The following is a 26,386-nucleotide window of genomic DNA, read 5'->3' on the forward strand; positions in this document are numbered from 1 at the left end:
CACCACCTGGCAGACCAACTGAAGCGTTCAATGTTAGAAGGCTTTACTAGTACTGGCTAATATTTATTGAGTTCTTTCGTACTTGTCCTTCAGAACTCCACTCAAAGGCAACCACCTCAGGAGCTGTGCTACATACCTTACATATATTAATTCATTAAACAACCACAACTCTGGAGTTGATTCAGGTGTTTCTGCTCTAACTCCATCTATACAGTCTAAAAAATATCACTTTCTGTAAAATCACACACTATAAATACAAGGGCATATAGGAAAAGAGGTTCGGGACAGACGTCTCCAAACCTCTGGACCTTTGTAACCAGAGCATGAATAACAACAATCAGTAAACCCTAATTCAACATGAGCTGGTTAAATTTCTACTGGCACTTTCAGCCAGCTTCACAGACAGTTTTAAACTCTAAGACTCCTGCTTCCTCCCCTCAAAAGGTAGAGCATGGATGGTAAGTCCATCTAACAGAGAGAATTCTTTAAAAATTACAACCTGATCCTGGATATAAACTTTTTTTGTGAGTGATTGAGTCACTGTAAAGAGAAATATCTTAGCAGCTGCTTCCTCTGCATACTCATCTTCTCCGGAGAGTGGAGTACAGTGAAAAAGGCAAGCAGTTCTTGCAGCTTGGATTCCTCTAAACCTCCAGGAGGGGCAGACGCTTTGTAGACATTCTGCCTATTTTAAAGTCTTCATCTATGGCTAAGGCTTTCTCTTTAAATATGTAAAACTTGTTCTTGACTGCTTCAAACATTTACATGCTGTGGAGAATGAATTCAAAGGAATTCCCTGTTACACTAGCACAAGTTCTTCATTTACCAGTAACACTAGAGGTACTCACATTAAAGAAACATACTACAACAGGATGGCAGGCGTGGGGGGGAGGGGTGCTGCCACTGTGCCCATTTTACAGATAAGGAAACTAAGACTGAGACTACAGATTAGCTTACCTGACCAAGATTACTAACGACAGCTGAGATTCGAAGGCAAGATACATAATTCCAGATTTGTGCATTTAAGGAAGGAGGAATTGCAGTATCCCTGAATTCTTTTCCCAAAGAAAAGCCTTTGAGAGAAAACTTGCAAACACACACATACACACACTCTCTCTCTTCTCAAGAGAATTCAAATCAGTATTAATATATAAAACTAAAGTAAAACTAATAAATCTATAGAAGTGAATTGTATACACCTGTCCTCACATTTGCAGATCAATCACCAACAAACATCCTCAGCCTCCACTCATTTTCTGTTTAGTAAAGGGAAGAAAATAAAAGCTATAAAACATTCTGTGACTGCAAATTATGTCAGAAATGAGTTTTCATGTTAGAGATTTAGTAAACCTAATGATTAAATATTTAAGATGGATTTTAAGCGGTTTGTGCAAATAAACTCATGGCAGCTCTGGGTGCATCCTGATCATCTAGTCCTAGCACATCTGAGCTGGGTCTCTGCTCACAAGGCCTCAGGAACATCTCAGAGACTCAGTAAGTGATAGCCAGTAGTGATACTGCTATTATTATAGGAAGTAAAGCACATATAGGCAAAATAAAAGAATATCTAAATAATAATGCAAGAGGTTTTCTAACGCACATCCTGCCACCCTCAAGGAGAAATTGGCCACTGTAACTACAGTGGACCTGTAAGCCTTATATACACTGAGGTTCTTTGTCATGGTAACTGTTCTGTGTAGCTCATGCTTTAAAAAAAAAAAAAAAAAAAAAACCTAATGTTTCTTTCAAGGGCTTTCAAAGTCCTTTGTTATCTTCATCTTACACGAATTAAATTCCAGTGATGTGTAGGTGGGCACTTCTCAAGGAAAAAGAAGCGACAGACAGCTCATTGAATGCCAGTGTTAGGGGGCAAGTCTGAGACCAGCTGGTCAGATGGGGAAACTGAGACCCAGGAAAGCAACTACCCCAAGGTCATACTACAGGTCGATGTTTGATTTCAGGGCTGTAGTTTTGATTATAAAGTAGCAAGTAGTAAGATCGGTTGAAGACAATGGCCTTTGGTCTTATCTCAAGATAATACATATCATAGAAATAAGATAAATGGTTTATTAGCAAAAAATAAAGGTCAGTGAGTAAGCTAGTGTTGAGTACAGAACACTCAAGGTGACACAGGTTCCTAAAAGGCAAAAAAATAAAGAGATAAGACTAAAATTTTATACATAAGAGATGGGGTTGGGACAGCAGGATCTTAGACAAGAAACAAAAGGATATATCATGTAAGGAAGAAGTCAAGTAACCCCATGGCAGGTGAGTCAAAATACCTGGTAACTAGAAAAAATAATTATGCAATTTGATTAACAATAAAAATTTCCTGAACAGAGATATAGATTTCCATCAGTTTACTGGCTCTACAAAGCAGGTATTGGAGCTCGTGGATGAGATGCTGTGATTAAATGTATTTTGAACATTACCTAACATTACCACTTACCTGAAATTAGTGATGCCTTCAAAAGTGAACTCATAAAATCATATATGGTCACTTATATTTTACCAGAGTTCCAGAACCAAAATTGCTGACTTCTCAGCTTGTAAGTAAAAGTTTAATCTCAGAATCAGGGAGCATTTTGATAGCCTAACATCTACTAAAATTTTTAAAATATACCCCCAATTTATACCAGTTTCCTCAGAATTTTCTATAAGTAAAGATTTAATCCTTACTGTCAATCATCAAAACAATTTCTAAGTAATTTTAAGTATTGGATGTAAAGTAATTTCGGGGGGGGCGGCAGTTAAAAACTGTGCAAAGCATCCCACTCTTTCGCCCCTCCAAGAAAAATACCCTGTTAAGGGAACCTGTATCACCAGATGATTTTTAAGAATAAAAATTCCTTGCTGCTGAAATGTAACTGAATAGTTACCAGCTAAAAGAATCTTTATATATCCCATAGACCTCCGGAGAAATTAATTCCAGATCCTATGTAGAATCAATTTTCCTCACCTTTTGCCAAAGCATTAACCTTTTAATCATTTCTCAAGCACCCATTATGTGGCTGAGTCACTAAGGACTTGGTGTGTGTCCTTGGTTGAAACGCTGACAACAGTGATCAGCATTAATAAATACCGTGCCAGGTAGAGACCCAAGTGCTCTGCAAGCATCATGTCACTGGCTTCTCACAGTAACCCTATGAATGAGGATCTTCTATTATCCTTGTCATGCAGACAAGGGAACTATGGTTCAGAAAGGACTTGAACACTGCCAATCTAACTCCGGATCCCAGACCCTTTACCCATGACAAGAGGCAGAGCACATAATTAAACACCTTTGGGTAAGTGAATTTTTTAAAAATATTTTATTTATTTATTCATGAGAAACAGAGAGAGAGAGAGAGAGAGAGAGAGAGGCAGAGACAAAGGCAAAGGAAGAAGCAGGCTCTATGCAGGGAGCCCTACGCGGGACTCAATTCCAGTTCTCTAGGATCAGGCCCTGGGCTGAAGGCGGCACTAAACCGATGAGCCACCCAGGCTGCCCTGGGTAAGTGAATTTAAATTGAAAAATGGTAACTAGGGAGGCCTGGGTGGCTCAGTGGTTGAGCACCTGCCTTCAGCCCAGAGTGTGATCCTGGAGTCCCGGAGTCGAGTTCCATATCGGGTTCCCAGCAGAGAGCCAGCTTTTCCCCCGTCTCTGTCTCTGTCTCTGCCCCTCTCTGTCTCTGTGTCTCTCATGAATAAATAAATAAAATCTTTTTTTTTAAAAAAAAGAAAAAAGAAAAATGGTAACTCCACCAGAAAAGCAAAATTTCGGTGCAGAAATTTGCCAGGGGCATCTTAGGGTTATTTCCAATTTCCTCGTCTTAGTAGGAGGAAGATAAGAACATAATCTTTATCTTCTGATGGAAGAAAAGTACACTTGATGGCTCCTATGCGAGCTATGTCTCTTTGAAGGCTGGACTTAGGTCCACATGCTGGCTGTATAAGCAAAGGACTCCAGCAACAGAAAGAGTTGGTCTTTCCTGTAGAGCTTCCAAAAATGAACCTTTGTTTTATTCCAACCAGGGGCAAGTTGGCCACATGCACTGGATATACTGCCTTCAGGCAGAAAACTAATACTGGAAGAGAAAAAAGAAAGAAAAACACTTTCTGTTGATGTCAATGCACCAGTGTAAAAGGCAAAGCCAAGACTATGGTCACGTCAGTAAAGACCTTTGATGTCACAGGCTGACCCATCAAGAGCCTGCTGCTTGTGAAATTAGAGATGTTAGGGTCCCTTGGACTCTGAAAGGCCATTTTGTGCTACCGTTTCATTAAATCCAATTTGCCAAAAGGAATGTAGTTTCCAAAAGTAGAATTTATATAACACTTGATAGTTTAAAAGTTTCTTAAAAAGAAGTAGCTCTTAACCTTTCTTAAAAGTCAAATACCTTAAGGCCCCATTTGATTAGGAGTTGTGCTTTTCATTTTTGTTAAGAAAATGTATAAAAGGGGGAAAATGAAATCCATGGTTTTTTATCAATTTATACTTCATCACAGCAGCATCAATATTTACTTAAAAGAGAGATGTATGGTATATATACAAGTGAGGTATAAATTTAGTTAGTATCTGTCGACAATGGATTTATTAACCCCTTAGAGCTCCTCCAAAGGTACAAGTGGTTTCTGTAGCTTAAAGTAGGAATCACTGTGTAATTTTAGAATTTCTTATTTCTCATCTCTGTGGGATTTTACAGGATTAATCTATTTTTATCAACTTTGCACAAGTATATGCATATAATGGGATGTACCACACACACAGAAGGCTCTAAAGAGCCACTGAGTATTTTGCAACTTCTTCTCTTTTTTTTTTTTTTTTTGAGACAGAGAGACAGAGCTCAAGCACATGCAAGGGTGGGGGGAGGAGGGGCAGAGGAAGAGAGAGAATCTTGAGCAAGCTCCACACCTAGCTAGCACAGAGCCCGACAGACGGCTGGATCTTAGGATCCTGAGATCGTAACTTGAGCTGAAATCAAGAGTCAGACGCTTAATCCACTGAGCCACCCAGGCACCACTATTTTGCAACTTCTACTTATCAATTTTACCTGAAAGCAACAACCACTTTGCTTGTCTTCCTCCTCCCCTCTTCTCAAATAAGTGCCTACGTATTGTACCGCTGTTGGAAATTTGCCACAACTCTTTACATATTTACCATAGATCTAAGAAGCCCTAGAGGAAAGAAACTTGGTTGATTTTATTTGTACTAGCATTTCCCAATTTTCCTTAGGTTTCTTACAAATTAACCTCCAGACTTCCACAGCAGTGATTTTCAAACATAAGCATGCATTAGAATCTTCTAGAGGGCTGGCTGAAACAGAGAATAATGGCCCCGCTCCCAGAGCTTCTGGCTGGGCAGGTTTGGGATAGACTCAAGGAATTTGTATTTCCATTTTTTTTAATATAGATATTATCAATTTATTTGACAGAGAGAGGGAGTGAGAGCACAAGCAGGAGGAGAAGCAGAGGCAGTCTCCTCGCTGAGGAAGAAGCAGGATTCAGGGCTTGATCCAAGACCCTCGGATCATGACCTGAGCCAAAAGCAGACGCTTAACCAACTGAGCCACCCAGGCACCCAGAATTTGCGTTTCTAGATAGCTCCCAGACATTGCAGGGGCTATAAGCCCCTCAGTCACACTTTGAGAGTTACTGAGTTACAGAATATTCTCCCAGAAACACCATATAGGGTTAAATTCTACACATATTAGCTCACGTCAAACTGAATAAAAGTTTACAGCAAGATTAAATGTCCTTCCAGAATATTATGGCGTTCCCCCCTGTCTAAGGGATATCAACGGTCTTAGGTGTCAATAAAAATGGGCACAATGGCCCCTACTCTTAATGCTAAATTATGAATTCTATCAAGATTATGCCAATTAATGAGTTGAAAAACTCTTGATGTATATGATTTTAATACAAACTTGGAAAGCTATTAGGAAAATTGTATCAACTATATAATGGCCTATGTGTTTATTAATTTACATTAAGATAACAAAATAAATAATAAATATTGCAAATATATATAACTCCAAGCAAAGGAAATCATAAAATCTAACAACACAATGATTTTTCTTTCTGGAAGTCACAGCATAGTTAATATTTTTGCTCTCCTGACTTTCTTACTTGTTGTAATTGAACAAGAATGCTACTTTGTAGGCTTTTGGTATTATATAAAGAACAAATTAAATCTCTCCAACACAGATTAATTCCAGTATAATCAACTCATTGTTTGCATGAGGAATAATGAGGTATCTAATAAAATATAAATTATCATTTTAGGTGTATTATTTCTGGTTTAATAAATGGTCAAAACTGGTATCAAAACAGAAAACTTGGGTGCCCAGTGAATAAGAAAACAAAGAAAAATGGTTTCACTGAATTATTAGCTGTGCTGAAAATGCCTAAAAATATACTGTAAGTTAATGGAGAAAAAGTTGCCTTAGCAACATGAGCATGGACAAAAATCATAAATAAAACCCCACCAAAAAAAAACTAGTTTTCAATAACCTACATGTTAATTTAGCTACTAATGAATTAACCATACATTAGTTCATCCTAGGATTAACCAATCTCCTTTTTCTTCAATGTCTTTTTCTGCATCAAGGACATTTTTATCAATGTTAAGATGCTTATATATTCCTAGGGTTTGAGACATCTTGAACACGCTAGACAGGAACTAGGTAAGTGTGACATGTCGAGGTTTGAAAAGAAATCGGGTTGAGAGCAGGAACAAGACGTGTGACTAACAAGTCAAGAGCTGTTACCGAGCTCAGGCCTGAATGGAAGGCTGTTGGCAGAGACAGGTCCAAATGCCACATCACCAAGGCTGACTCTTCACTGTGCTCTCCTCTCCTGTGAGAGGCTGTTTTTGACACAAAATATCAACCATACATGAGGTATGTCAGCTAACGTGGGCTCCAAAGGATTGTGAAAAGGAAAATCCGGATTAAATTTTTTATGTTCTCTTTGGAGGGGAGGAGGGAGGCCATGAGGAACCAATTGTATTGGGCAGGCGTCATGGAGGCACAGAAAGGTGTTAACATGGAGATGATATTAATTACTATATTTAGGTAATTAGTAACTAGAAGTTATTATCTCATTATCAACAACAATAAAGCAGAATCATTTACTGAGCACTTTCCATCCATCTGACACTGTGTTAAATGCTTCAGGTCTGTGCTAACACAGAGGCTGCAGACCACATGTAGCTACTGATAGTGCTGGAAATGTGGCCAACAATGTGACCGAGGAAATGAATTTTTAATTTTTATTTCATTTAAAACCAAATTTAAAGACAATACCCAATTTTGTTACCAGAAATCTTTTAAATATATTTGAGACAACTTGGGTATATGAATCTACTTTTTCAACTGTAAATCTCAGAGAAGCTAAACACAGGTCAAGTAATTCTGATGAAAATTTAGCATCAAATTGAAAGGTATTTGCAGATGTAAAATACACACTTGGTTTTGAAAACCTGGTATGAAAAACCTAGTATGAAGACTTAACTATGAAAAATAGAGTGTAAAGATCTTGTTAATAATTTTTATATTGATGATATCTTAAAATGATAATACTTGGGATATCCTGGGTAAAATAAGATATATTATTAAATTGATTTTCCCTGTTTCTTTTCAGCGCTTTTAACGTGACCACAAAGAAACTTAAATTGCCATATGTGGCTCACATTCCACGTCTACTGGGCAGTACTGATTTAGGTGAACAATCTCATTTAGTTCTCATGAAAACTTCTCCGGAGCAGGTACTAGGACCTCCATTTCACAGATGAGGACAGTGAGGCCCAGAGTGAATAATAAACTTGTCCAGTCTCCTAGTTAAGTATTGGTACCAAGCTGATCCTAGGTTTTCAACAGGGAAACTGATTATGGTTGCATCCCCAAAGCGTAAAGAAGCATACCAGCTGGCACGAATGGAAATTTAGCATCCAAATAATAATTTACTGCACTGTATGTATGTTGAGACTACCAGGCTGAAGTCATAAGGTTCTGTACTTCTCATAAATTCAATCTTTTCAGATTAACCTGCCTGTCATAAATATCACCAAACACTTAACAATGCAGGAGGAGCAAAGGCCATTACTACAGCCTGTCTTACCAGACGAGGGATTCCAATTAAATTCCATCAAACCACACGGAGCCGATACACTTTGACAAGCACCTTACATCCAAAACCTCCAAGAGCCTGGAATTTTTTTTTTTAATTTGCTCCCCCTTTCTCTTCTTAAGAGACAAAAGAAAACCCAGTAAAATGCTGAATGGGGTAAAAGCAAACACAACAAAGTTAACAGGGACCTATAAATGGCCCTTCAGAATTTGTAAAAACACAAAAACAAGAGGGCGCATTTCCATCACTGCACAATATGGCTTTTGTTTAAGAGCCAAGTCTCAGGCTTGAAACGTGTTGGTAATAAATCAGCAGGCATTATTTTAAATCAACTGGTTTTATGAAATAAGCCAAGAGTTGAAAGAGGCAGGACTAATTACCAACATTCCTTGATGAATTACTTAGCGGCGTGTGCTAAGTCAATGTGCGTCTACGTCTTGATCCCCAATTTTATCCCATACTTATTTCCCAGGAGGTAAAAAGAACATGTGGCTAATTAAGGCACCGATCTCCACAGCCAGAAGTACTCAAGGTAAGATTTCTTTCGAAAAAAAGAAAAGGTTCTTTGCCTGGTACTTATTAATCTAATTTTTACTACTTCACTAGAAAAACAGAGCTAATCTTGTCACCTTTAGGCAGTCTGAACTACCATGCAGTGCTCAGAAAAAAATGTTACATATTTGTAATTTAGCCAATAAGAATTTCTTAAGCCCTTCCTAACCAGCAGGAATGTCTCTGGTTTGTCGCTTCTAATTAAGTCTCAACAAAATTTCTAGCTCCTAAATTTTAATTATACAAAACTCAGGGCCAACGGGGGAGATTACAACAAAGCTATGCCTGGTGGTAAGGTAGCAGAGATCTGAATTTTGCTTTTCATGTCGGGCCTCTTAACTACTTTTGAAAATTATTCACAACCTGGTGATTCAAATTCTTTTCTTCGTTTTTAATTTTCAGGACCGTAGTATACCTTGCTATCTTTCCTGCAGGAAAGGCCATGAGAGTTACAAGGATGCGTGCAGGTCTAGTCAACTCATCCAACAGAAGAACCATACTCAGAAAGTCGGGAGTGAAGAGAACTTTGTCAAGGCTCCTCAATAAAATGCACTGGAGACACTCATTTTAATTATATTAAGAATGCAGGCCCACACTCTCCTAATAAAAATATAAGGCCTTTGACCACCACCATCTCCAATCCCAAAACCCACTCCAGAGGTAACTAGTAGAAACAGTTTTGGTATAGATTTATCTAGACCCTTTACTAAAATATCATTTTTTAAAGAATGATTTTAAATCAATTCTTTTCCTAAGACTACTCTCTAACACCCTCTAAGACTACTCTCTAACAGCCTCCTACTTCATCTGCTTTATATACTCCCATTTTGATTCATCCTATTTGTGCAACGTTATAAATTAATACGCAAAAATATCTAACTTCATAAACAAGGTCTGAAAGACTAGTGTATTGTCAAGGACTCCATTTTCCTTAAAGTTGAAGATGATATTCAAAGAAGTCAATAAAAAGAGACATATTCAGGACAAGAGCTAATAGTCTAGCACTGATTGCAGCTATAACCTTGCACAAAGCCATTATGCTGATTTACATATTTTTAAACACAGATCCTGCCCACTTATTTTAGTAGGGCAATGGTAAAATTAGATTGTGCTTACACATGTCCATAATCTCTGTTGTTCAAGGGTGTATTTATAGAACGTGGTCTTTCAAATCTAAGTCTTTCCTCATTGCAGGGAATAAGTAGGTAACATTTGTGAAGACTAGTGACCTTTCTGTATAGTAATATAAGATTTATTACAGCTGACATTATTCACTTAAAAGCAAACTGAAAAATAATCAGGATTGAAGCTCCAGTTTTAAGTGTTAAAAGCTATAATACTGCAGGGGACAGAGTAAGGAAAACTATAAATGCAACCATAATTTTAGGAGAAAATTCCTATTAAAAGATTGTGTGAGTCCACCATAATCAATATTTCAAAAGCAATTTACTGCAAAACAAACACATTATTAAAATATACATAGCTATAAAGGACATGAATTGTGATAGCTTGAGTCAACAGGATCTTTAGAACATAGGTGATCCTGAGTTATGATTTTTGAATGTTGTCACAGAAACTTTCAATACAGTGGGGTTTTTTTGTCCAACAGTGATACTATAACTAAACCCTAAATTGCCATTGTGGTCAGTGTGGCTGAGCACTCTTTTTATACAGTAAGAACACATCCAGATCTTTCATATGGTTATCATGGAGACTCAGGGATCCACTCTAATTATTCAATATAGATGGCCTCTTAATAATTCTAAATGTGTCAGATCATGTATCCTTCCATTAAACCTACAAAGCTCCTCTATAGCTTCTGAGTGGGAGCTCCCACTCTGCTCTAACAATTCTGTTATTGATGATTCTTCAGAAGTGTTGAGTATGTCCTTGCATGTCCTTGAGCTCTATAGAAAATGCAGAGGCAGCACGGGATGTGGTTATAAGTAGATAGGATAGGGTGTGGAGCCTGTGCCTCAGTTTCCTCATCTGGAAGATGAGGCCTATTCTATGCAGCCCATAGGGTTGCTAGAGGAATAAATGAAATAAAGAATATGAAGTATTTAGTCTACAACCCAATACAGCTGATAATCAATGTCTGTATAGTCACGGTCTTTCCTCCTCCACGTTGCTTTAGGCAATACTGCATTGACACCAGTAATCTCTTTTTTTATTTACTTATTTATTTTTTTATTAAGTAAACTCTATCATCAACATGAGGTCATGAACCCAAGATCAAGAGTTGTACGCTCTACCAACTGAGCCAGCCAGGCACCCTACACCACTATTTCTTTTTAAAATTTTAAGCTGTGGCCTGAAGCTGTGTAATAAACATCTGCCACAGGTCCAAGGCTACCATGTCACCTGAGAGAATGACACTGTTACTTCTCCCTCCTGAAGTTTCTCGGGCCATTTACTCTAAGTGGGGTGCTACATCAATGGTTAAGCAACTTGAACCATGGAGTCTAACTGAGTGGGTTCAAATGCAGACTGTATACCTGCTTCCCCAACTTTGGATGAGCTGCTTAGCCTCTGCCTCATTTCCCACATCTGTGACATAAGGATACTGGATATGACAAGCATGACCAATATTCCAACAGTTCTCCTGGGGAGACAAAGATGGACTGGAATGTAGGAGTCCCATTTATGAGAGCCTCGGTAAGTGTTCTCTAAACAAAGAGAAGAGTTGAGCAAAGTGCTAAGCACTCCACAGGAATGTTTCTCAACCTTTTTTTCATCATCACCTCCCTTAGGAGCCTTTTTGGACAGTTTTTTCTCCAAATTGCCTCTCCTCAATCTCACACCCATGAAATTGTTAACGGGCACCTATATAAACTTTATATACTAGGGTCCTTTAGAGGCCCAAACCGCTGTAACATCTATGACTTCTTGCCCTCCAAGGACCAATCCCTGCCCTCTGGGGGGCAGGATCACCCTTGTTAAGGATGCGTCCTCGACAGATCCCATCACATTAAAAAGAAATTACCATTCAGAGCCAAATAAAAAAAAAAAAACCCACTTGAATTGTCAATCCTAGGCCCCAGACCTTAATATTCTTCATAAGATGCCACCCTAACCTCCACTAGTACTGAATTATGAGAACTGCATCAATGAACAAAGACACATCTATTAGCATGGCTTCTTTTAACAGCAGGAAGAAAAGGAGCTGAACAGGCACCGCTCACAATCCACAAGATGATTTCGGTGGTTGCAAAGTGGCTCAGTGACAAGATGATAAAGATCCTTGTGCTTAAAGTGTCCCTCCCAAACCTGCAAGGTCCAGGTGTCCGCTGCGTGCAGCTAGCCTATCTACAACCTAAGGAAATCAAATCATCCAGATTCTATTTTATCCCTCGGCCACATAAAAATAGCATTGTGGTCATACGAGGAGAAATTGTTTACATTTTGCGCTTATATTGCCACGTGAACAGGTGATTAGAGCTGATATTTCAATGTTTTCAGAAAGGTGGAATTAATTCATACACTTAGCTGTGTCAAGATTAAATATTTTGTTTTAGATGGTTGCTGCTCCCCATGGGCCTGCCCATTTAAGCAGACCAGGCCTATAAATCTAAGCAGAAATGACTCTCTTCGCCAGCATTTCTAGTTACTAGTCATTGAAAGCAGCGCAGATGAAAACAACATCTCAAAATAATCAACGTACATTTACAGATAGTCTTACACTAGTTAGCCTGTGTTAAGTTTGATTTTACCAATGTAAGACAAGTCAATGGAGCACATTTCTGTGCCAGCCCTGAGATGACTAAATCCACAGGGCTTGTAAGCAGCATGAGAGGGGCTTGTAAGCAGCATGAGAGGCAAATGGTTCATCAGTCAGTGCTCATGGAAGCTAGCACATACCTGTAACCCCTGAATGATCTAACTGCTTTCCAAACACAGAGTAAGAAGTCTCCACTCTAGGAAGAATAGTTTAAAGCAAGAGACTCATAGTAGAATCCAGAAGAAGAAATTCTATTTCTTTTGCTTGATTTGTAAACATGAACAAAGAGAAAGACAAGATTTACGTCTACCTGGTCAAAACCGCCTAATATATTTCTCCAGAACTCACTCCCACAAAAGGCAATTGTGGAGTGGGAAAACAGCTGAGGTCAGGGAGTCTGTATCCTAAACCACTAAGCACAGCTTCTTCCAAGGAGCTGGAGGGAGGGAAGAGGTAAGAGGGAGAGAAGAAGGGAGAGTTTTTGTTGGATTTTTCTTCCCTGCTGTTAAATTTGGTTCCATGTTAACAAACATGGTCTATGATTTTTAAAAATCAGTAAAAATGAGTTTTAAAAAGAAAGAAAATTATCTTATGTGTCACACTGAACACATCAAAGTGATACAACCAGGAGACTCAAAGACCCTGTAGGCAAATGAAGTCTCTGGGAGGATGAAAAGCTGTTTGAACCTGGAGTATGTTTGCTCCCCTCTGAAGAAGGATGTGGCCTTCCAGACACTAAGTTTGATCCAAAAATGAAAGGACACCAAAGTTTATAAATAGTTCTGAAACCAAGGCTTACAGAATATGTATGTCACACTGTCTAGAGACAAAAACATACGATGGATCACAGATGAACAAGAATAAGTATGTGACAGCTCACAGACTATAGTACTAGAAGAATTCTTGGATGTCCTTTCTTTTGGGGGCAGCACCTATAGCAACAGATTCCCTAAGAGGAAAAATCCAAGCCTATCTGAGACATGCCGTACCTGTTCTTGCTTTCTGTGGCCACCATGATGCAAATTAGGTTCTGTATTCCCAGCTAAATAAATCAGGAACAAAATATAAATGCATAGTGGAGTATGCAAATAGTCCCTTTTGCTAATCTCCAATCCACCAACCCACAGGAACTCTACACACCTTTTTTCATGTTTCTGTATTAACCTAAAGGAGAAGCAACACCTTCAAAATTCTACACCAGGTATTCTTCAGGAGTTATGGACAAAGGCCAGCAATTCAGTCATTCACCTTTCCCTAACTAATGAAATCTCATGGAATACTGAGTGTAGAACAAGGTGACAAGGAAGCAGGACTTCTATCTTAACTCACCAGAGTAACTATCTGAATGGGAATCCCGTATTATTACACAATCAAGTAAATTGAGTTTACAACATAGTGGGCCCTGGCAAAGTGTTTGTAGACTTCATACACCAGCAAGCACCATTTCAAATTTTGTGGCAATCTGCCCAATTTCTTGGATTATCCAAGATAAAAAGGAAAAAAAATTAAAATAGTCTTGCAAACTACTTAAAATAGCCTAAAGTTACAAAAATATCCTTTTTCCTTTTAAATTCATAAAACCTTTCCCCCAAAGCAGAACTCAAAATTTCAATGTACCATCCAGTCCAGAGAGAACACTTTGTCTTTAATTCTTTTAATTCCAAGGTGAAGAAAAGAAGGGGATGAAGGAGGGAAGGGAAAGCCTTGGCAATTCCCTACAAAATTCTGAACAGAGAAATGTCTTCAAAGTATAAACTAATGTTTTCAAGTTAAGAGCAGTCAGAGCCCATGTTGTGGGAGGGAACGAAGGGAGAAATTCTGATGAACCTGCCAGTTCAAGATCAGAGCAACCAGGTGCTCCTCCAATCAGCCAGCATTACAGATGAGACCGCGAGACACAAGCCTGGTGAGTGTGCGGAAGGTAACACAGTGCTTGGGACTGTGATGCTTCTTTAGCTATGGGACCTGACATGTATCCGCAGGGCCCACTCCTGGTTTCTCTGCTTTTGTTTGAAAGAAGCTAGATCAAACTGCAAAGCTATGATTTGCATGACTTCATGTCAACGAAACCCACCTGTAGAAGACACTGACTGCTTCCATTATTGGTTCTTGACTTAACTTTCTTGTTAATTGATAATTTGAAATACAAGGTGTGTTCACTATGATGAATAATGCATTACATACACTAAGTGCTGGTTAATTTATGATAAAGAAGCATCCTTAAATTATAATACCCAATTGAGTCAGGTTGTTTTTAAGAAATCCGGGCAATATACCTAATACAACAGTAAGACTAATCAGTCCATATCACCCAACATGAAAATCAATAATAAGAAGAAAGCTACAAAGTAATTAAATATAGAAACAAGAAGCTAATCCCACAAAGCTTCGCAATTTACACACTAAATGGTGAAAATGTGAGGAATAAGTAGTAATGCAAATTTCCACCCCCTACTCTGAATTCCAAAGACTGGCCTTAAGTTTACAGGAAGCTGTCAACAATTTTTAAACATGCTTTTTAAGTTCCATTTTTTAAGCCTAACTCTGCCAAGAAAAGGAATTAACCTGAAAACATGAAGCTAGCTTTTCAAAATCATTCAACCCACTGATAGTAAAATGTTGGTAACGAGTTTGTGTATGTGATCTATCAAGTTCTCAAAAACCAGTAGAAATGGGGAGATTTAAACAGGATTCTCTAGCAAATGCTACTACATCTGACTGTATACATCTACCTTCACTGAGAAGCAGGTATGTCGGTTTAGCAATTTAAATCGTCAAAAATGAAATGAGGAATTTACTCAGGCTACATTATGAAAAAATATTTATTCAACAGAATTTGTATCATAACGTAGTCAATTACTATACCCACTAATTACTCATTCCTTGAAAATGTATATTTGTAGAAAAATGGTCCAAGATTAAGCAAATTAACTGTTTTTAATATATTAGCCATTTAAGTTTACAAAATTATGCTTATAATTTAAAAACATAAAAGAGAAAAGAAAACAAGACCATATTTCTCTCACCTTTCTACAATAAATATTTCATAATAATATTTTTATATAAAAAAGTTTTGAAAATATGTAAACTATTGTCAAGTACAAAGTCCTTAATTATCTAACACCATCCCCTACATGCTATGGTCCTCAAAAATATTATTTCAATTTCTTAGAATGTCATTTGAGAGAAAATTACATATTTTTATTTAGTCTTTTATCAAAGGGTACTACAATCTAAAACATCTATCAAACCCATCTGCATTGCTATGCCAACTAAACTTTCTTTTTTGTATGACACACTTTTCTACTTTATATGCTGAAGTATAAAAATGCACAAGTTAAATAAAGATAAACTATATTCAGCTTGAAATATAGATATACCAATTGCTCATTTTTAGTTAGATTGGGACTCCTACTTCTAATAATTTATTTGTGCTTTAATTTTGGACATTTTTCTGTGATCCCTAAATTGAAGATTGTAGCTCAAGCCACTGCTACCAGGACACAGCAACATATGAAGAAAAATGGGTATATTATTCAAACCACATGGTACAGATTTTCATTCTAAGCATTTTCAAAATAACATTTTAAGTAATAAAAGCATTTAGGAATGACACTCATTTTTAAGATGATACAGAGATGGTATTTCAATGCATCTGCATGGGTGATTTCCGCACCATCACCTGTAACTGCCTTAAAGAAACACTGATTGCAATTAATATACTTTAACACAATATGAAACATTACCTTTGAATTGGACACAAATCACTACTACACAAATCCATGTCATCTCTTCTACAATATATCCTTCAGATTTAAAAAGTAGACTATTAAGGTGAATAAAATAGACAAATTTCTCCACATTATAATTTAATTCATATAATTTTAAATTCATCTAACTTTAAAAGGCATAGACAAAACAACTGTGATTCCTGTGAACACTAGACCATGTAAATCCTAAATTTATAAAAACTTAATGATTGTCAATTTTCACCTAAGCAGAACAGAAAGATTTAATGCAGCATCTCTTCCCAAAATGCTTTTACGGTTTTATTAGGGTGGGGGGCAGGGGAACAAAATATCCGTTAATTGTAGCAATACCCAGAACTTCAATCACATCAGAGTAATATTTTATGCTAACCTGTTTGGATCTTTTTTGCCTCACAAAATTTCTGCTTTTTTTTTTTTTTTTCAGCGAAGAGCTTCATTCTTTCATAACTACATTTTAAAAGTCTATGCAATTTACTTTAAATTTGTTTTTCAAGAATCTTTCCTAGTTCCTGGTAAGAATCATACATTGCTTCCAGTTATAACACATCATCTCTCTATTTACTTTAATTGTCAACTTTAAATAGTGGGAGATGTTTTTTTCTGAGCACACGAATGAATGCAGAGACCAACAATGAATCACCAGTGTGTAAAGTTCACATTGTTTAATGAACAGTAACACTTGGGACTCTTCCGAATGAATCAATTAGGTGAATGGGTTAAAAAAATGTTCTTTTAAGTAAAAAAAAGTCCCCTTAGTTTCCTTTTAGCTTTCCTTGCATCAGTCATATTTAAGAGTTGGAATGTTTATCTTTAAACAAGGAGTACATCCCAGTGTGATGTGGAGGACACATGTGTGAGATGGGATTCTATTCTTAGACTTGTTACAGTTTTCCCCAGTAATTAGGAAGCTATATGTCCCTGATAGAATGATGCTAACAAGCTCCTGCAGTTTCTACTCTAACAAGAAATCAAAGAGCCCCCAAACAGACCACTTCAGTTAAAGGATTATGCATTCTGGTTATTAAAGTGAAGAAAGCTCTCCTACAGTTTTATCCCAGAAGAGACTTTCTAAAACAGTCAGATTCCAGAGCCAAGATTACTTACTAAATAAAGAAGAAATTTAAAGGATCGCCATGGAATGTTTGGAGGGAAAAAATACATGAAGTTACTAGAAGAGATTCATTTCAGGTAACTTGTACATTTTGAAACTTTCCCAAAGAAAATAAATTGAAAGATATCATTACAACAGACACCTATTCGCACCTGCTATTTCTCATGGAGCATCAACACTCTTCCTCCATTTAGTGAGGGCTACTACTAAATTCGCAGTTACTTTGCACCCTTCTTCGGACATGCAAAGTCATGTAGCCTTAGTAGAGTTGGCATCGACAAGACCAATACGATTCAGATGGGTTAACCTGACCAAAAACACATTCCAGTAAACAAAATACCTAGGAAATGGAAAATGTTGGTCTGGAAGAGGGCTTGGCCCAACGGACAAGAGTGACACGTACCTTGAGGACTTCCATCGGCACCTGGGTGGCAGAGGGAAGGGTGGTGGGCACGCTGACGTTTATGGCTGGGGTCTGGCTCACAGGCACTCTCTGTTGCATGAACTGGGCCGCCTGCAGCTTCTGCTGCTGCTCCCTGCGCTCCTGCTCCTGCATTTGCTCACGCATGAGTTGCTGGCGTAGCAAGATGCGTGATGTCATACTGGAGGAGCTTATCGGAGGCTTGGAGGCCCCAGGATGCTCCTCGGAACTGCTGTGGGAAAACCAAAAAAAAAAAAAAAAAAAAGGCACAACATTTAGTTTCCTAATGAGACCTTTCGTTTGCATTTCGGAGGATATCCTAAATTGTACCAAACTATGAAATGATCCTGTGCAAAGATAATCAAGTTGCAGAATGGTATGCCACGTAATTGAAAACCAAGAGGTGACAGGATTTAAGTCATTAGGAGTTGAATTAAAATAAGTCAGCTTGATTGCATCTAGGCATTTTTATCATGAGGCTTAATTTTTTTTTAACATTTTATACCACATACTACTCATCACCACCAAATATAGCGCCGCCATATGAAGTGCCAAGAAGCAGTGCGTCTTAATGGCACCCAGATTTCCACATTTAAAAATAAATTGCTTGATTTGCTTTTTCATAACTGAATCTAACCAAATAACTACTCCTACACGTTATCTAAATTCCTTGAAGAGGTCTACGATGTTTACTAACTTGAAATCATTTAAAGGAAAGGTGAACTTTATCATGAGGAAATTCTGTGAGGATATGGGAAGTAAAAACCACTAATGAAAGAAACATTTTGACCAGAACGTGAACACTGGGCTCAACTTCACACTTCGAGAAAGGGGGCACAGGACGAGCTGGTTTGACAACGCAATTCTCTGTCTGGTTTTCTTTGTACCGTCTTTTCTCCTTATTCATCTTGGCAAGCTCTCTCCTACATGTGTCTGCGAGTTCCCCATGCGGCCTACTTCTAATGGTTTTGGTGCTTGCTCTATCCAAAATTACAGAAAAAGCTTAAACACTAGTCCTAAGTTAGGAAGAAAAGACTTCCTAATTTTCCTAAATATGGGTTGCAACTGCTTATCTTGCCAGCTCTACAGCATCAACAAGTTATTAAACCTCCGTCTGCCTTAGTTACCTTATCCAGAAAAGAAGGATAATAATAGTTTTTTACACACTTACTCATTTATCAAAGAGAGCGGGTTTAAAAACTTGTTACATTTACTTATATTTTATGGCCCTACCTCTTCTGGATTTTGTGAAGATTAAATAATACATAAAATAATGCACATAAATTGCCTAGTACAAGTGACATATAGTACTGCCTCAACAAAGGTTTGTCGTTGCTGTTATTATTAGCCGCAATTTTTCGTTATTTCCAACAATATGGTTTTCTTAAAAAAAAAAAAAATCTCTGCTTAGGCCAAACAATTGCAAAACCTTAGTACCTAGAAACAGAAAAAAAAGTAACATTTGAGAAAATATTCACTCCCGAGGAAATCACTCATCAAGGGAAATATGTGCAGCTTTAGCTTCCTTCCTTGAGTATAAACCCCAATATTGTCTTTACTTTCCAACAAAAGGCAAAATAAAGCCTTTAAGCCATTGGCTGTCCTTATGAACTCCTTAAAGAGAGGAACCTTTAAACTCGGCAGGTAACAAAACACACTAACAGATGAGGAGATGTTTGTGTTTCTTCCTCACACAGTTCCAGAAAACTACATGATAAAAATCACGCCAGCAGTAAACTCACTACTCACTGCAGGAAGTGAATTCAGGTCATTGTGCTATCACAATGTATCACAATTTTCATGTAATACTATGCAGCCATTCAAAATGCTGAAGAAATACATTTATGGTTGGAATAAAATCTACACAATATAGCATTCCTAGAAAAGCCAGCTTCAACAAAAAGTATTTGGGGGTATGACCCAGTTAAAAAACAATGTTCACCACCGGAAAGAGTTTACTGACAATGTTAGTCTGAGATATTGCTGGCATATACTATCACAAACTTTTAAGAGACACATATATTAAGAAAAGCATAAGACAAACAATATTATCAAAATGCTGTAATATTCTCAGACAACTTGACTCAGAAATTTCATCAATGGACTGTTTTCCTAAGAACATAATTCAAAATGTGGAAAACCTGGCATTACAAAGCTATTTACAAATTGCAAAATATTCCAAACCACCTACATTTTCCCCCTATTATGAGAATGACTAAGTAAAATATTAGGGGAGATACTGATCAAAAGGTACAAACTTTTAGTTATGAGATCAGGTTCTTGGATCTACTGTTCATCATGGTGACTATATAAATATAGTAATAATACTGTATCGTACCCTTGAAATTTGCTATGAGAGTAGATCTTAAGTGTTCTCATGGCAAAAAAAAGAAAAAAAGAAAAAAGAAAAGATAGCAAGTAATTGATGGTGTGCTAATTAGCTTGACTGTAATTATTTTACAATGCATATGTATATCAAATCATCACACTGTGCTCCTTAAATATATATGGTTTTTGTCAATTATGCCTCAATAAAGCTGGGGGAAAAATAAGCAAATCAAAAGATTTAAGTATACAACAGATACTAAAAATGTAAATTATAATACATGAATTTTATAACATACTACTTTAAAAAACTGCACAATACAGAGCAAAGTGAGAAAAGTACATAATAAGAATAAAAAGTAGGAATCAAAAGTGTATTTATGTTTTAATTTAAAATAAGTAAGATGTGTACACAAATACATATATGCCTAGCAGGGACTGATCCTAGCCATCAGATGGAAAGTGGAATTATAGCTTAGTTTGTTTTCTTTCTTTTTCTTTCTTTCTTTCTTTCTTTCTTTCTTTCTTTCTTTCTTTCTTTCTTTCTTTCTTTCTCTTTCTAGTTTTCCCTCTCTAAATTAAATTATAATAAAGCCAAAATATTTTTTTTTCAATGGCAGAATCTGTATCACTAATTTAAGAACATGAAGAACGTGAACTAATTTGGGAACATGAAGGAATGACTTAAGTAATCAAAGTCATCCTTCGCCTGGAAAGAAAGACACAAGGTCCATCACACACTGTATTTTGACAGTAGGACGGGCAAGTGCTGATGGCATCCAGTGCATTGGTTCTCGTGGATGTCTTCAGCATTCTGGAAGACTTAAACCCTCTGTCCTTTACAGTTTCCTACAGATGCACACAGATTGAACAATGTGAACACCTTGCTTATTATTTTAATATCTTTTACTCATCCACACAGTAGGAACACCTAGACGTTACTCAAAATAATCTAGTCACCAGATAAGTCTCAACTAAAAGAGCATAAAAAGCAAATGTATTTTCCCACTTTTGAGTATGTGTGCAAAACTCAAATGTAGCTTCTTTAACCAAGAAAGGAAGGGGAGGGGAGTAGCCCTTAAAAAATAAATAAATAAATAAATAAACGGTCTTACTATTCAAAGCCTGTCAGGTTAAAACATTCCCAGAGAGACTGATCCTTTTGATAAAAACAGGAGCAAACCTTTGTGCTGTAGCAAATGCAGCTGTGGAATAATCGCACTAATTAGCTGCTCAAGACAAGCCATTGGCTGTGATACTGGGGGGAAAAATCCTTTCAATTAACAGTAAAGCATTCTTGAGACATCTTAAATTAAAATTACCGGTTATCAACCACACTAAGTCTTCAGACTTTAAGTTCACAACGATACCATTTAAAGCATTTCCCATCAGAAAAAATATGCATATTTATACAGTATACCCATATAAATAAATTGAAACTCCAATAAAGAAAACGTAGCAGAGCTCAGCTAAATAAAATTATTTTAATAAATCGTCTCAAAAAAAAAAATGCAAAAGGAAGACCGCAGTCACTTCACTGCACACACTCCCTGCGGGGTCTTTCTACATTGTTAAAGAGGACTCCCAGATCTTCAGCTTTACTTTGCATTTTTTAAAGACCCCTGTCTCTTAGAAATAATTGAATCTGCAATTACAGACAAAAATAAAGATATCTACCCTTCAAAATGTTAGCAGGACTAATGAGCATCAGGTTTTAAACTCAAAGTCGTGGTTTATGTGAGAACACTACACGTGGCTACAAAAACTTGTTTTTAAAATGAGGACCTGATGCTTTCGTCACTAAAGATAAGCAAGGAGAGCTGTCCAAATGAATCGAATTTTAAAAGCTAACTGAACTCATCGGGGCCCATGAAGCTCAATCTGTATTAGGTAATCCTAATTCTGTGAGTCTGATTCCTTTTAATCAGATTATGTAAAGGTCATTTATTCAACAACTACTCAGTGAGTGTTCTCTCTGTGCCAGGTGCTGGAGATACCTGGTTTCTAATCTCACAGAGTTTAAAGCCATGATCACAAACATTTTTCTGAGATGCCTTAAAATTAAGTCAATTATCCAGATTATCTGACCCTTAAATAGTTCCACATGGGACGGTGTATCCCTCACTGTAAAAAATCCTCCTTTTAAAGCCAAATGAAGGAAAGGCAAATGCCATTACTAGCATTGACCCAAAGTACTGGAGCCCAACACATGAATTCCCTGAGAGCTGCAAATTTCTCCACAGTGATTACATGGAAGAAGGCCATCAACTGGACTCAAGTTCTAGCTCAGTCACTGCTGAGCAGCCTAATCTTTAATGAGCCATTCAACTTCTCTGATCCTCTCCAAACCCTACCTCCCTAATGCACTGCTGTGACTGAGTGCACAAACATTATGTATGTTAAAGTCCACAACACAGCAGCTATTAGATGGACACCACTCAGCCACACATGGGACTGAATTCCCCCCTCCATAGATGAATTTGTATTTTAACCTTCAGAGCCTCCCTCTTCTCTATGATGGTGCAAGTATGTGGACATGTGCTCCAAAGTAGCTCATATATTCCTAAATTCAGTCAATTCAGGGATCCCTGGGTAGCTCAGCGGTTTAGCGCCTGCCTTCGGCCCAGGGCGGGATCCTGGAGCCCGGGATCGAGTCCCACGTCGGGCTCCCTGCATGGAGCCTGCTTCTCCCTCTGCCTCTCTCTCTCTCTGTCTTTCATGAATAAATAAATAAAATCTTTAAAAAAAAAGTCAATTCTGTTGCTTTCATCAATCACTTCAACATCAGAAACTACATGAAATCTAAGTGACATCAGCCTAGTCACTCCTCATCTTTCTTTTTTTTTTTCTTCAGATTTTATTTATTTATTCATGAGAGACACACAGAGAGACACAGGCAGAGACAAAGGCAGAGGGAGAAGCAGGCTCCATGCAGGGAGCCCGATGTGGGACTCGATCCCGCGTCTCCAGGATCATGCCCTGGGCTGAAGGCAGCGCTAAACCTCTGAGCCACACAGGCTGCCCCATTCCTCATCTTTGACAGTGATGTCAATATCTCTTTAATAGACCTAATGGTCCAGTTTGGTCTCCATATCATGGTCAGCCAAGGCAAGAAACCAGATGTCATTTGAAGGATGTCTCTAGGCCGAAGGAAATGACACACTTTTCCCTGTGTTTCCTCTCTTCAATTTCTCAGGCAGAGTCCAGCTCTGCCACTGGCTAACCTGTGACCGTGGCCAAGTTAGCTGATCTCTTTGAGTTTCAGTTTTCCTTATTTATAAAGACTGTTTGATACATCTGCCTGTCAACATTGTGATGAGGATTAAAATCTGCAATAGATGTAAACAAAATTAGCACAACTGGAACATAGTCCAGTAAAGTGGAGCACAGTTCAAAAATTAAGAGTAGAAGAAATACTAAATCATAAACTTGCAACTTCCTTTTTGATGCAAAGAAGCAATTTTGTATAAGCCCGTATACAAGTTGGGACGACAGCAGATCTGTCTCTTGAGATTTAGGGAATCCCTATTTAATTCAGAAAACAAAACAAAGTTTTGCAGGCGTGGCGGGAGATGTTCTCATGAGCTGTAAGGTAAAAATCTTAGCATTTTTCTGGGAAAATTAATCTTCATTAATATCATTAAGTTGAGAGAGCTGGATGCCTAGCATTTGCCTGCACTGGAGTATAATATAATAGTGTCCAGGAAAGCACAATGGCTAAGCTTCAAATACACAGTGGAGACACAAGAAAGCACACAAGTGAGAAAGCCAGGTCATAGGTTAAGGCGCAGGAGTTTCCAAATGTAAGAGTAGCTGCCACAAAATTAGCTGAGGACTCTGTTCCTGCCACCATCAATGGGAATTCTAATTTCAGGTAAGGTGAGGCTCAGGAATCAATATGTCTACAAAAATTCTGCAGCTGACTCTGATGCCTGACCATGTTCAGAAACTAAGAGTAAAATACCTAAGGAGTTTAATAGGGACTGGAACTCACATCTCTGATTCTTAAATGAGAACACTTTCTTCCACATTTGAGGAAATTCATTCCATTCCTCACCTCCAGCAAGCCTGCCAAGACCTCTGAAGTCTTTATTACATTGATTTCAACATGTGGAATGGAATGAAATGGGAACTACTCACTCCTGCCAAATGGGCTATAAAACCCAACAAATAAAAACATCTGTCCAGAAAGTGCCAGTGGATGTTTATGGTTACAACACAACTACTTTATCATAAGAAAAAGGAACCAAAAGGCTGAATTTATAGAAACTGCCCCTCGAATCAGTTGTATCAGCAAAAAGAAATTCTTAAGAATCTTCTGTGAGTGACTCTAAGTACACAGATCACTGACATAAGTTGGTCAATGGATTTATCTTTTTTTTAAATGACAATCTGGGTGTTCAATACTTCAGGACCATCAGCCCTTCTATTATCTTAACCTTCCCATTTCTTCTCAAGTAATCACTCTGTAAGCCTAAGAATGATCTTTTCACCATATATGGTAGAACCAATCACCAGTAAGAAAAGATACCGTTACTTGTACTTTGAAACATCTAAGGCTATAACCCGTGTATATGTGAGAGTACCACAGTTCATAGTTCAGCTTCAAAAACTGAGATCTTCTGGAGTTCTGTCATCATCGACTCTGGGTTTTAGTGGTCAAGGAAAAAAAAAAAAAAAGAAAGAAAACCTGCCAAAATTTTTCTGGTAACATTACCAGCTCAGACTATACATACTACAGGTTTCTGGCACAAAGAGAATAAAAAGGACTGCAAAGTACAGCTTGTCTTTCTCCTCTCCTTTCCTTCACCAAATATTTGGATGCTTCCCAAAGGCCAGGATCTGCTAGATGTAAGGGAGATCACGGTGTCCTAAGCAGACAGCACTCCTGCACTTTGAGGCTCTGTACCTTTCATTGTATGAAAGGAGGAAAACATTCCAAAAGAATCACCACTAACCACATACAAGTTAAAATCTGAAATCTTTACTTTTCAACACCTAATTTACCTAATTCATTGGTAAAAACGTGAGACTCTGCATTGACTCAGGACTAATATCCATTCTTTAAGCTGGACCTCCAGCAGGTACCAGTAAGAATAATCTCAGTAATTGATTAGACTCCCAGTATATCAATATTCTTCAAAAGAGGGTTCAAGAAATGATATTCTAGGGCTCAGGAAGAAAAGATTAGAACATTTCTTTATATATATCTTATCCATCATTTTTATTTTCTATTTTTGTACTGGTTGTATAAGGTAATACATGTAAATATTAGTATAATATTGTACATGTTATATAATGTAATATAATTATAATATGTAATATAATATAAAATAATGTGTAGAATACATAAATACTATAACATGTTTATAATTTATAAATAAAATAAAAATATGTTGAGAGTTTTCTTGAAAAAAATTTCTTTAATGAGGAAGGATGACCAAAAATGTTCAAAAGGCCTCTGTAATATATGACCAATGTTCTTGCAGGCAATTTTCATCATCAGATTTACTTTTTTTAAGTTGGTTATCTTCCCCACTCCCAGAGTTTCTCACTTCTACACACTCTAACTACAGAGAATGGCAGCTCTTATGAAAAGATGAAGCTGAATGATACAAGGATGCTATTTCCTCATTTTGTGACCACAAAGGTTCTCCATTTTCCACAGATGCCACTATGGGCTGGCATAATCTTAACACTTAATTGCCTTCAGGAAATTGCCTCTGAGAGCCAGGCCATCGAAAGGTTATAAAGCCAATAAAGTTAAAGTACACCACACTCGAGCTTTCTTTCATATCAAGCATCCTTCCACTAGACCACACTATGGAATTCTTGCTTACTCTGTCCAACTATAGAATCCCATTCACACCTAGCTGCCATGTTTTAAAATGCTCTGAAAAACTCATCCCCTATAAGGCACAAGTAATTTATATGGCATGGCATGATACTACATCTACAAAAGGAAGAACTTTCTTGATGCACATCTAGGACATAGCTACTGAGATGCAAAGTTCGCAGTGCCGTGTGGAAATGAAGATAAAAATACAAATGATGGCTTGAGGAGCAGCCCAGCATCCTGCCTCACTTCTTTGGTAAAGTATCCTGATTTCACCTTGAAAGACCAGGCTCGTCACTTTCAGCACATGAAGTTAGGATGTGCCACTAACTCCAGATATAGAAACACAACCCAGGATCAGCCAATTAGCATATCCACCAAATGGGCTGGTGCTCTAAGATGGTCCAGTAAGAGTAAGTCCTATGCCTTAAGCAAAGATTTGGAAAGATTGTAGGATATAAGTCTGTGATTTTCTGGGCCAACTGAAAAGAAAACCCAACAAGGTGAAACAGTAATGTAAATGGAAAGAAGAAAGAGAGGA

The 26,386-nt window shown here is 37.6% G+C and overlaps 1 protein-coding gene across 28 annotated transcripts in view; it reads right to left on the reverse strand.

Annotated features, from left to right (window-relative positions):
- MITF (melanocyte inducing transcription factor) overlaps positions 1 to 26,386 on the reverse strand; it is a 218,481-nt gene that overhangs the window by 71,491 nt on the left and 120,604 nt on the right. For 21 of the 28 annotated variants that reach the window (XM_035702633.2, XM_035702631.2, XM_035702634.2 and 18 more), the window contains one exon: positions 17,667 to 17,916. In XM_035702633.2, the coding sequence (XP_035558526.1) occupies positions 17,667 to 17,916 (250 nt within the window). The remainder of the gene's footprint in view (positions 1 to 17,666; positions 17,917 to 26,386) is intronic. The other 7 variants (XM_025456551.2, XM_025456549.2, XM_049098429.1 and 4 more) reach the window with 1 other exon arrangement.

The sequence above is a fragment of the Canis lupus genome, chromosome 20 (assembly GCF_003254725.2).
Source record: "Canis lupus dingo isolate Sandy chromosome 20, ASM325472v2, whole genome shotgun sequence".
Lineage (NCBI taxonomy): Eukaryota > Metazoa > Chordata > Mammalia > Carnivora > Canidae > Canis > Canis lupus.